Raw genomic sequence first — 12,043 nt, forward strand, 5'->3', positions numbered from 1 at the left:
CAGAAGTCACTGAAGCTTCCGAAGCCTCAATTGCCTCTTCAGTAAAAGGAGGGTAGTTTTTGCCTATCTGAAAGACAGTGTTATTGTAGGATAAGATGGTGTTGTATAAAATCATGTTCAAATGTGTTGACAAAGTTCAAATATGCTCATAGAGAAATTATTACTATTGCCTTGTATCATTTTCATGTTTATATTTTACACACTGTTAGTTTACTCCTCAGGTATAGTTGTTTCCCCATTTAGTCTGTGAGGTACTTAGATTGGCTATAGGTTTTTAAAAAATCCCTAATAGGGCTTTGACATTATAGATCAGGTTCCTGACTTTCAAAAACTTACGGAGTGATGGAGGAGAAGGCTAAACATAGAATTAATGAGCTATAAAGGAAGGCCTCCTGGAACAAGTGGCTTGGAGCCTGGTAATATGCCGAGAACAGTGGCTGCTTTGTGACCACTCTCTGTTCACCTTCTTCCCATAAAGAACAGAGGAAGAGTTCCTGGATCAAGTGAACAGGAAGCTGTCTCAGGCCAGCCCCGAGAAAGACATGTTGACCACCAAGCCCTGTCACTGTGAGGATATCCTGAAGTTAGTGCTCTCACCACTCATCCACCACTGCCTGGTCATTGGAGAAACCACATGTGCATTTTATTACCTGCTGGAGGCTGCTGCTGCCTCCTTGGACCTATCAGATAATTACATGGTGAGCAAGCTCTGTTCCCTGCCCCTGAGCTGAGTCCTTTCACTTGGAGAAGTTGGTGGGGATTTCTTATGGTCAAGTCAGCTTGGGTGAAAAATGGAGCAAAGAGGAGAGAGAAAGGAGCTGGAAGGTGTTTAGGAGAAAACATGAAGTGGGAATGTCCAGTCCAAGAGCACCAAGCGCTGCTGGCCCTGCCCCTGACTTAGGTGTGCCATCCAGCTCCCCATTTCTAACTGTGAAACCACCCTGATTCCAATCCAAGTTTTGACTTCATCATAACCTTATTCCAGGCTTCGTCCTCATCGCACTACTAGGGTCATCTGAATCTTAATCTTGTTTCTCCATCCCTTGTCTTGTTTGGAGGCCTTCCTTTATTTGAAGAAGGCAAGCAGTCTTCTGGGGCAGCCCTCAGCATTCTCATTTTTGAAAAATCACAAGGTGAAGATCTGTCAGTTTGAGGAGGCCACTTTCTGCTGTCTTCGGTCAGAGGTAAAGTCAGGGCAGGACCCTGAAGTTTGAGTTGTTTCTCCTTGAGGGTTACCCCATTATTCCCTTTAAAAATCTTTGTGACTTTTGCATGCAACTATAAATGTGATAATGTGAGAGAAGGTTTTACAAATTCCAATCATAGCAATACACAATATGTAGAAAGTGAAAAGAGCTCCATGCTGCCCCCAGCATAGTTAATAATGTGCATATTCCACCAGAAATATACACATAGGCATATCATTATTATTTTCTATGGTTTTTAAAAATCATATTCTACATTCTCTTTCTTCTGCAGCTGACTTTTATTCTTGACAGTATAGACTGAACATTTTTGTATATTAGTGTGCATCCAGTTACAGCTGCCAAGCACTCCCTTGTATGCTTATATCAAAGATTAATCAGTCCGTTCTTCACGTGCATTTAGGTTGTCTCTAATTTGAGATTATTACAAGGATTACTACAGTGATTATTCTTGTATATATCTCTTTCTTCCTTGTAAAAATGTTTCTGTAACAGAAATTTCCAGGGGTAGAAATGCTAAGGTGGAAGATAGGAATGATTTTACATTTAATAAATATATTGCCAAATTGTCCATCAAGATTACACATCTTCCTTGACTTGTGATGGGGTTACATCTCAATAAACCCATAATAAGTTGAAAATATCATGTAGCCAAATCTAATATATCTATCACAAGTTGAAAATGCATTTAATACACCTAACCTACCAAACATCTTAGTTCAGCCTGGCTAATCTTAAACATAGTGAGAACACTTATATTAGCCTACAGTTGGGCAAAATTATCTAACACAAAGCCTGTTTTAGAATAAAGTGTTGAGTATCTCATGGAACTTATTGTGTACAATACTGAAAGTGAAAAATAGAATGGTTATATGGGGACAGAATGATTGTTGTATCAGTCGTTTACCCGTATGATCCAATGGGTGACAGGGAGTGTACCCACTGCTGCCACCCAGCATCGTGATAGAGTATCATACCATACATATAATGCTACCCCAGGAAAAGATCAAAATTCAAAGTCAGCCTTCTGACAAATGTGGGAGATGAGAAAAGAGGGTGTTTTATCCACAGCCATATTTTCTCACTCCTTTACCCACACACGGTTCTACTGGTGCTGGTTAGTGTGGCACAGCCCTATGGTGCCCTTACTCTGACGCCTCAGTGGCCTGAGTTCTAGCCCTAAATGAAAGAGCCAGTGTATTATGTCCAGAGCTTACAGAGTTTACATTGTTGTTTCTCATTTTCTCATCTCCAGGTCTGTTTCAACATGGGACAGATCACCTTGGCCAAAAAATTGGCCAGGCAAGCCCTTCGACTGCTGAAAAGGAATTTCCCTTGGACCTGGTTTGGTGTCCTTTTCCAAACATTCCTAGAAAAATATTGGCGTTCCTGTTCCCTAAGCCAACCTCCAAACAACCCCAGTGAGAAGTGAGGAGCCTGGCCAAGTCATCCGGTCCCTTTAGGACCACAGAGAACTAAACTGGGACCAGGCGTGGAGTATTGCCTCTATTGACCTAAGACTCCTCCTCTTCCAAGCATATGGCAGTTCCGGTTCCTCTACCTTACTCTCTGAACCAATAAAATATAGCAGAATGAGGACTTCTTTTGGTTTTGAAGCCTGGTGTTACCCTATGTTTTTCAAATAAAAATACATATTACCCTGTCTTTTTCAAATCAAGATACATATATGTATGTGTGTATATACATATATATACATATATATAGCAATTTAATATTATTTCTGATATATATACAAAACACTAAATTGCTGCCCAGTTATTAAACTGTAATAACTTATAGGAAATATATTCAAAATAGCAATTCAAAGAATGAACCCTTTAAAAACACTTCTTTGAATTTTTCCAATCAAGAAGGATGATTTGATTTGAGGAACCTGGCTGGCTTAGTAAGAGCACAGGACTCTTAATCTCAGGGACATGAGTTCAAGTCCTATGCTAGATGTGGGGCCTACTTTGAAAAAAAAAAATAAAAGGTTTATGGGGCTAGAAGCAATGGGATCCCAGGAACATGTCTGAGTTTGAAAGCCTGTAGAAGGCCCCTTGATGAATAGATTTGGATTTTTGTGGGGAGGGATAGTTGGGCACTGGTGCAGACTAAGGGCATACTAAGCGCTCTGTGCTTCACAGCAGCAAGAAGAAGCTGGCAGTCCTGCAGCAGCAGGTACACTGCCTCTCCCTGCTCTGGCAGCTCTATAACCTGGAGACCACAGTCAGCAGCCACAGGTTTGCCTGCCTCGCCACTCTTATGCAGAAGAATTCTGCTGAGGAGTTTGCAAATGAAGCCCAGGTAGGCAAATCCTTGCTTCACCTCTGCACCTCACTCAGAAACCTGAGACGCAGGGAGAGAGATTCCTGAGTTTAGCTTGGCTCTACAATAACCCAGACTTAATGAGACATACTGATCATATGTTTGAGCAGCATTTCTCATATTGCAGCTTTTAGATGGGTTTCCAGGTGTGGCTGTCTATGAGTTCCCTGAACTGAATGTCAGCTTTGGTTGTATATTCAAAAACACTTGGGGAGTGGAGGGAGGTAGGGAACTGGTCATAGCTTTCATCGGATTCTTAAAGAAGTCCATGACCTAAAAAAAGGATTCAAATTGCTGACTTAGGAAAAAAGAAGGAAGGGAAATGTCTTCTTAATTTTAGTGTCCATCTATCTATCTCTCTTTTTTATCCATCTGTTCAATAAATATTTGATGAACACCCATTATGTACCGGGCACTGATCCTGGCTCCAGGGAAACAGACAAGAAGAGATCAGTGAAATATATGGAATGTTAGGTGATAATAAATGCAGTGGAGAAATATTAAGTGGAGTCAGGGGCCCGTGGGGTTCTGGGAGCTGGGCATGGGGTACAGTTTTAAACAAGGTGGTAGGAAAATCCTCAACGAGCCAGTGACATTTGGGCAAATATCTGAAGGAGGTGAGGAAGAAAGCCACATGGCTATCAGGGAGAATAGTAGACAGGCAGAAGGCAGTGTGATGCACAAGGTATGCTGCCCATGTTTGAGGAACAGTGAGGAAGCCACTGTGACTAGAAGGGAGAAGACAGAACCAGGAGGTGACCAGAGAGAGCCAAGGGAAGGTGGATGGCAGATGGTGCAGGCCTGTAGGCCACTATAGGAGTTTGGACTTTACAGAAGATGGGAAGCAAGTGGTAGGTTCTGAAAAGAGGAGTGACAGAGTCTACTTTTATTTCAATAGGATCATTCTTTCTGCTGTATTGAGAATCAGTTGACGGAGGGAAGAGAGGAAGCAGGGAGGTAAATTAGGAGGCTATCGCAGCAATACAGGCAAGAGATAGTTGGCTTGGATTGTTGTGGTGGCAGAGAAAGCAGGAGGAGTGGTCTTCTGTTAGGAGAGAACCAATAAGATTCACTAAGTTGATGAGTTCTGGGATGGGAAAGAAAGAAGAGTCAAGGATAATCCCACGATTTGCAACCTGGACTTCTGGAGAGATAGAGACGCTCTTAGTTAGGATGGGGCAGTCTGAACAAGAAACATATTTGGGGGGAGATTGGAGCCAGGTTTTAGACATGTTTGAGATGCTTATTAGACATCTAGATGGAGAAGTTAAGTAAGCAGTTGAATATGCAAATGTGGGGTCCATGAGAGAGGTCAGGGAACTGGAAATAGAATTGTAAGGGTTATCCGTGTGTAAAAAGTATTTAAAGCCATGAAACTAAGTGAGATCTCCCAAGGGAATGAGCCAAGGTCCAAACTTAACAGCTCCAAGATTAAGAGGTCAGGGTCATAAAGAGAAATTGGCAAAAGAAACTGAGCAGTTGCCAAGAGAATATGATGTCCTCAAAATGTAGTGAAGACAGTGTTTGAAGAAGAGAGTCATTGATGTCAAATGTGCACATACTTATAACCGACATGTAGGCAGCAGTTCTGAAGAGTTCCAAGGAACGAGAATCAGAGGCCTTCGTTAGAGAAAACATAGAAGTGCAGTTTGGCCAGTGTTTTGAAGAGAAGGTCCAAGACTGGAGAAAAAGGGGGGCAGGTAAAAAAAGCATTTGTTTAAAGATCAGGCAGTGGGAAAGATCAGATCAGAAGTGTGAGGGCGAGAAGGAGTGTGTTTTCACAGCGGGAGTTGGGGAGAGTGATAGGGACTCCAGCAGGCCCCGATTACGTGGGCAGCAAGGCCCCATTGTGGGCTCTTCATGCAGGAAAGGGACATGATGGAAGTGTAGCAGGAATGTACAGTAGGAACATTTTGCCCCATGTTTGTTGTCCTACAGGTTGTCTCTACCTATGTGGCCCTATCCCAGTTCTCCCAGAATACGGGTGACAGGGACAAGTGGCTGCACTGTGAGCAGATGGCCATTCAGAAAAGCAGCCTATGCTGGTTCTCCAGGGAGGGATTGCTGGCCACAGCCCAGCTCATGCAGGCCTTGGCCTACACCAAGCTCTGCCTCGGCCATCTGGACTTCTCCATCAAGCTGGGTAATGGGGCTTGGCGCTGGTGGGCCTAAGGCTCTTAGAGAGGCCAAGTTCACCACTAGGCCTCACACAGTGCTCTTTCACCTCCTTAGGTTTTCAAGCTCATGAGATATGCAGACACCTCAAGAAACCAGCTCTGGAGAATCTGGTTCTCTCAGTTCTCTTCAGATCTGCATTTCTGAAGAAGAAGTATTAAGAGCATTTACTGCTATTTGTATTTGTTGCCTAAGAGGGGAGGGTATGATCTTCAAAAGAAGTTTGAAATGGAGGGGGAGACACGGTTCCATTTCTTACAGCCAGTGCTGTCTCTTCTCTAGTCACTCCAGGAAGCCGTCTTAAGTGTGGGGCTTGGGAGTGGAAATGCATATTCATCCTCCTTCCCACCCCCACTTTGACCCCCTTCCCTTCCTCCTTCATTTCTTCACAAAGAGGTAGGGATTGCAACAGCTCAAGAAAGAACCTAGAAACTGACTCAGAGGCATTTGCCCACTTCCTTTGCTGAGAATCAGGTCTGATCTCAAGCACACATAATTTCTGTATTAAATAGAACTAAGGCGAGGAGATCTGGGGGATGTTAGACTACTTTGGAGATGTAAGATCCCCTCCTCTCCTGTACCATCCTCCTCACTCCCTAGTGGGTCCCAGTGGCTCTGTCTCTTGGCAGATTTGATCTGTGTGTCCATGTGCTGGAGCGTCAATGGGTGCTCATTTCCCACGGTCATGATGTCCTTGGCCTGGCCTGCTTCTATTCTGCTTGCTTAGATCTGCTGCTCTACGGAGAAGGTAAATCTTGTGCAGGGCTCTGCTATATTCCCGAAGGATTCAGACCTCAGCGCCCTGTGTTTGGAACACAGGTAGTCATGAGCCTCTCCCTTGGGCATGGCCCCTGCTCCTAGTCCCTGGTTCCTTAAAATCCAGGAACCACATTGTGATTCAGGGTGTCTGTGTTTCAGGTGTTGTCTGCTCCCCTATACCACATACCTTCTATACCAGTTCCTATGCTGACAACTGACCTCAGCCTGGTTACCTTGTCTGTCCACAGGATTGCTGTGTCGGCCCTTTGGCGAGTGTCTGCATTTCATTCAACACTGTGAGCACAGCTGCATTCTAAACTCTCAGAGTAATGTCATGCTGGGGGTCCACTCATCTCTGGCCATGTGGTAATGTGGGGTACCAGAGTCTCACTCAGTGGGAAAGGGTAGAAACTTAAGGACATCATGGGGTCATTTAAGCTACTGCCTTTTACCCCTCCAGGCAGGGGGGTATTCTGCATCAGTCCCTATTCCTAAAGACCTTTACCTCCTACCCCCTCCCATCTTATTAAAAGGGTTCTTCTTGTCCCTGGGCAGGTTTGGGTCTATAGCTTTAGGGTTAAGTTTAAGGTTACATTTAAGTGCTGGATGTCCCACAGTCTCCATTTAAGTCCCCTTCATGTGAGTTAGTAGCCTTGGCCACTGGCCCACATCACAGTTCCGACTGTCCAGGAGATCTTACAGCCTTAAAGAAGTGATGGCTCAGGGGATGGAGCTGAGAGCTGTGATTCTTCCCTCTAGGTTTGCCCAGGACTCCCAGTGGAATCTCTTTGAGCACCACTTCTCCAAGGCTCGCCAGTTGGTGAAAAGAACCAATGCCTCACTATTTGGTTCACATGGTTTTGTCCGATTCCTGGAGTGCCATGTGCTAATGTTACAAAAAATGCCAGACAGTGTCTTCATGCACACTCTGCCAGAGACTTGCAGCCAAACCCTCAAGGTACCTGTTTCTCTACTGTCCTTCACCTGTCACCTAAGTTCTAGTTTGGTCCTGTGGTACCCTTTTTGTTACCTGCATCTCTCCCTTATTCTTCTCCTTGCTGCTTCTGTCTCTCTTTCCTTGTCAAACACTTTTTTCTTCCACCTAGAAAATCTTTCCATGTACCTCATGTACCCTCCCAGATAATCTTGCATGTAGGCCAGGACTGGATTCCCTGACTTTCTGCCTTTGCACAGCTACTACCCACTACCACTAAAATGTTAACATTTAGTACTTCTCAGTGGACCCACTCTGGCTCAGTTTGACACATCTTCCTACAGCCCTTCTTTCTGCATCTAAGGCATTCTGGTTAAACCCTAGCTCAAAACCAACTCTCTGGGACTGCTCTGCCATGAGTGCCTCCTCTCTGACCCCCAAAGCCTGGGCACATAACTGACTGGGCACTGTCCTAGGTCCTGGTGGAGCAGAGCGGAGGAAGGACAAATCCATCCTTGACCTCATGGAGTTTCTTCTCCTTCCAGTACTGTAAGGAGTTCTTCTCTCGGTGTGTGACCTGCCCAGTCTATCACCAGTGGGTCTCTGAGCTTAAAGCCTCTGTAATGAGATATGGAAAGAGAGAATCCATGTCCTCGACTAACATCATCAGACCTTTTGACACCTGCTTGGCCAGGATTTGGATAGAGGGAGAATACCTGGAGGAAAACCACTCCTTTGGAGGACATTTAGGAATACAGAGTAAGCATTCATTCCTTGAACCCTAGCCTGAGAGACGTCACAGACAGGTCTGGACCCTTACAGGCAGCTAAAGGCTGCTCCAAAGAAAGAAGGGATGCAAAGCTATGAGGAGTTAGTCCTTGTCCACAGGTAATTATCATCCTCTCACTGGTACCAGGCCCACCCCAGACAGACAGGGCCCTTTTCTCAGCCCTTTGTTCCAGCATCTGTAACCCATAAGCAGAGAAAATTCCTCCTTGATCCCAGCTTAAATAACTAAATTGTTTCTATGGAGGAGCTGGATGGTCACTAAGGGAGAAAGAAGGCTTAAGAATCCACAGTGTAATGTCTATGAAGGTAAATGGTAAGATGTGGGCAAGAAAAAGAGGAAAGTTTATAGTTCTTCCCTTGGGGCCCAGCAAATCTCCTTTTCTAGGCCATGAGTTAGATTTGTAATTGCTGAGACATTCTTTGGGATTTGGGATATTTTTTATGTTCCTCTTTCAGGATTTGACAGAATGGCTGATGTCAAGGAGAATAAGAATGAAGAAGAAATTCAAGAATGTACATGTTAAAAAAAAAGCCATCTAAAGGGACCATGGTTTTCTTGTTGTATATAACACAAAGAAATGACCCAAGTTCTCCTTTTGAAGATACTGTATAGTGGACATATTCAACATATTACCCTTTTACAGTAACTACTATCTATAGCTTTGTCAAAATAAAAGCCTATGTTTCTGAAGCATGAAACTTAGACCTTTTTAACTCTTAACAGTCATTGGAACAAGTGAGGAAGAAATCAGAAGCAGCATAGAATGGAGGCCTGGGAGGCTTTGAGATGGACAGATTGCTTCTTCTATAAGGCAAGATCCATTAGCAAATGGAAAACACAGCCCTAATGCAGAGGGTGTGGTTACTTATGGAAAGCTGGCAAAACAAGTGCTTTGATGTCACCCTCTTGGCACAGATAGGGTGATAGGCTCCTAAGAAGTTGAGGAATCTTCTAAGAGGTTCAGAGGGCTGTGGGAATCCACGTCTCTTTTGGGGATTCCTACATGAAACTCAAATTGCCAACGTGTACATGAGTCTAGCTCTCTTCTTTCTTTATTCTCCCTTTCTAGAGCTGCTGCCTTTAACCTTTATCTGTTTGATGGCCTTTCTTAGACTGAGCCTGATCTTCCTACTGATTTTTTTACACTTTATAACTCAATCATCTAGTGCTTGAAATACATTCTTTAAATCCTTTTATCTACTCTGTGAAGCAAGTACTTTTTAAAAAAGATTTTATTTTATTTATTCATGAGAGACAATGAGAGACAATGAGAGAGATTGAGAGAGAGAGAGAGAGAGAGAGAAGCAGGGAGCCCGACGTGGGACTCCATCCCTGGTCTCCAGGATCACACCCTGGGCCAAAGGTGGCGCTAAACCACTAAGCCACCTGGGCTGCCTGCAAGTACTTAATTTTATCTTCATATTACAGATGAAGAAACTGAAGCTTAGGAAAGTCTTACCCCAGGAGACACACAGTCACAAAATGATGGAGCTGGGATTTGAACTCAAATTTGATTCCAGAGTTCTGCACTAGGCTATAGAGACTTTCGTGGGACCTAGCCTATGGTAAGCTATCCTGTACCCAGTCTTCAATATTCTGTTCAAATGACCATGATCAGAACTTTAAGGACAAGCAGGGAGGTGTTTGGGAAAAGGAGCCCTGTATTGGCCACTTAAATCCTGCTGTCTGGTCTGTACTTTCCCTGTTCCCCCTCTCCCCTATTTCACCTTTTTTTCCCACCTCTTATTTTTTTTTTTTAATTCATGATAGTCACACACACAGAGAGAGAGAGAGAGAGAGAGAGGCAGAGACACAGGCAGAGGGAGAAGCAGGTTCATGCACCGGGAGCCCGACTGTGGGACTCGATCCCGGGTCTCCAGGATCGCGCCCCGGGCCAAAGGCAGGCGCCAAACCGCTGCGCCACCCAGGGATCCCCTTTCCCACCTCTTATTACCCTCCTTCCTCTCCCTCTACTCCCTCTCTACTCCCCCTTCCATTCCTCTGTCTCTTATCTCCTTCTTCCTTAGTCCTTTTAACCTCTTTTCCTCCTCCACTTCTTTAAATTTCTGAGAGGCACCAGGGACTCTGGAGCCAGACAACCTGGGTTCAAATTCTAATTCTGCTATTTATTTGCTGTGTTAGCATAAATTTATCTTCTTTATGCTTCAGTTTCCCTTTCTGTAAATGAGGATAAAAACAGAATAAAGAACATTATTGTGATGATAAACATAAAACACTTAGAACAGTATTTGACACAAAGTAAGCACTCAATGAGTATTAGCTATTATTATCAATTTAATTTTTATATTTAAATACAGATTATACAGTAATGTGGCAGTTTTCAGAAGGAACAAAGTGTCTAACAGTGAAAGTCTTTCCCATTCCTGCCCTCCAGCCACTAGTCCCTCCTCCCCAGAGCTGATCTGTGTTACCACTTCTTTGTGTATCCTTGCAAAATTATTTGTGCACCTACAAGCAATAGCATATTTACTGCACCCTTCTTTCCCACAAATAGTACTAACTAGTCAATTGTGTTGCTCTTTCCTTTTTCTCTTTTCTTTTCTTTTCTTTTCTTTTCTTTTCTTTTCTTTTCTTTTCTTTTCTTTCCTTTCCTTTCCTTTCCTTTCCTTTCCTTTCCTTTCCTTTCTTCTCTCTCTCTCTCTCTTTCTTTCTCTCTTTCTATTTTTTTGCAATTTTTTCCCTTTTGGCAATTTTTATAATTGAAATAGAACCCATCCTTTCAGAAGGGGAAGTGGGTGGGAAGATAGGGTGACTAGGTGATAGGCATTAAAGAGGGCACACGATGAGATGAGCACTGTGTGTTATATTTCATGTTCACAAATTGAATTTAAATAAAATTTTTTAAAAATTAAAAAGAATCCACCCTTTAAAAAGACAGTTCAGTGGCTTTTAAATTTTTTATTTCTTTTTTTATAGTGTTCAATAATCTATCAGTTGTGTATAATACCCAGTGGCTTTTAGCATATCACAAAATTATGCAACCATCGCCACTATCTAATTTCAGAACATTTTTATCACTCCAAAGAACTGGGAACTCTCTGCCCATTAGCAGTCCCTACACAATCCCTCTTCTCCCAGCCCCTAGTAACCATCTGTCTCTATGTACTTACCTTTTCTGGACATTTCATATAAATAGAATCATTATATATGCCCTTTGTGTCTGGCTTCTTCCACTTAGCATAATCTTTCCAAGGTTCATCCATGTTGTTGTAGCATTCCTTTTTATGATTGGATAGCATTATATTGTATAGATCACACTTCATTTATCCATTCACACCAGCTTATGGACACATGGGTTGTTTCCACTTTTTGACTGTTATGAATAATACTAGTATAAACATCTGTGTGTAAGCTTTTGTATGAACATATATTTTCAAATCTCTTGAGTATATACCGATGAATGGAATTATTGGGTTATACAGAAACTCTGTGTCTAACTTTGTAAGGAGCTGTCAAACTGTTTCCCAAAGTTGCTATTGTATTTTATAGTCCCATCAGCAATGTGTGAGGATTCCAGTTTTCCACAGACTCACCTGGTTAACATGTGTTACTGCTTCTCTTTTTTTAAGATTTTATTTATATATTTTGAGAGAGAGAGAGAGCATGAGCAGAGGGGAGGGTCAAAGGCAGAGGGAGAGAGAGAAAATCTCAAGCAGACTCCATACTGGTCATGGAGCCCAGTGTGGGGCTCAATCTCATGACCCTGAGATCATGACCGGAGCTGAAACCAAGATTCAAACGCTCAGCTGACTGAGCCACACAGGTGCCCCTACTTCTCTTTTTGATATAGGCATTCTCGTGGATATAAAGTGGCATCTTATTGTGACGTTG

General features: G+C 43.2%; 1 protein-coding gene across 12 annotated transcripts in view; it reads left to right on the plus strand.

Moving 5' to 3' along the window:
- The window catches only part of LOC112641559 (adenylate cyclase type 10-like), a 43,362-nt gene extending 34,473 nt beyond the window's left edge, over nt 1-8,889 (plus strand). For 7 of the 12 annotated variants that reach the window (XM_025418715.3, XM_025418716.3, XM_049092083.1 and 4 more), the window contains 11 exons: nt 479-698; nt 1,059-1,184; nt 2,461-2,633; nt 3,353-3,512; nt 5,472-5,676; nt 5,766-5,862; nt 6,338-6,456; nt 6,716-6,833; nt 7,227-7,425; nt 7,947-8,160; nt 8,647-8,889. In XM_025418715.3, the coding sequence (XP_025274500.3) occupies nt 479-698; nt 1,059-1,184; nt 2,461-2,633; nt 3,353-3,512; nt 5,472-5,676; nt 5,766-5,862; nt 6,338-6,456; nt 6,716-6,833; nt 7,227-7,425; nt 7,947-8,160; nt 8,647-8,714 (1,699 nt within the window). In that variant the 3' untranslated portion in view covers nt 8,715-8,889. Of the gene's footprint in view, nt 1-478; nt 699-1,058; nt 1,185-2,460; nt 2,634-3,352; nt 3,513-5,112; nt 5,234-5,471; nt 5,677-5,765; nt 5,912-6,337; nt 6,457-6,715; nt 6,834-7,226; nt 7,426-7,946; nt 8,161-8,646 lie in introns of those variants that run through there. The other 5 variants (XM_025418712.3, XM_025418713.3, XM_025418719.3 and 2 more) reach the window with 5 other exon arrangements.
- Nucleotides 8,890-12,043: the final 3,154 nt, after the last annotated feature.

This window comes from Canis lupus, chromosome 12 (genome assembly GCF_003254725.2).
Source record: "Canis lupus dingo isolate Sandy chromosome 12, ASM325472v2, whole genome shotgun sequence".
NCBI classification, from domain to species: domain Eukaryota; kingdom Metazoa; phylum Chordata; class Mammalia; order Carnivora; family Canidae; genus Canis; species Canis lupus.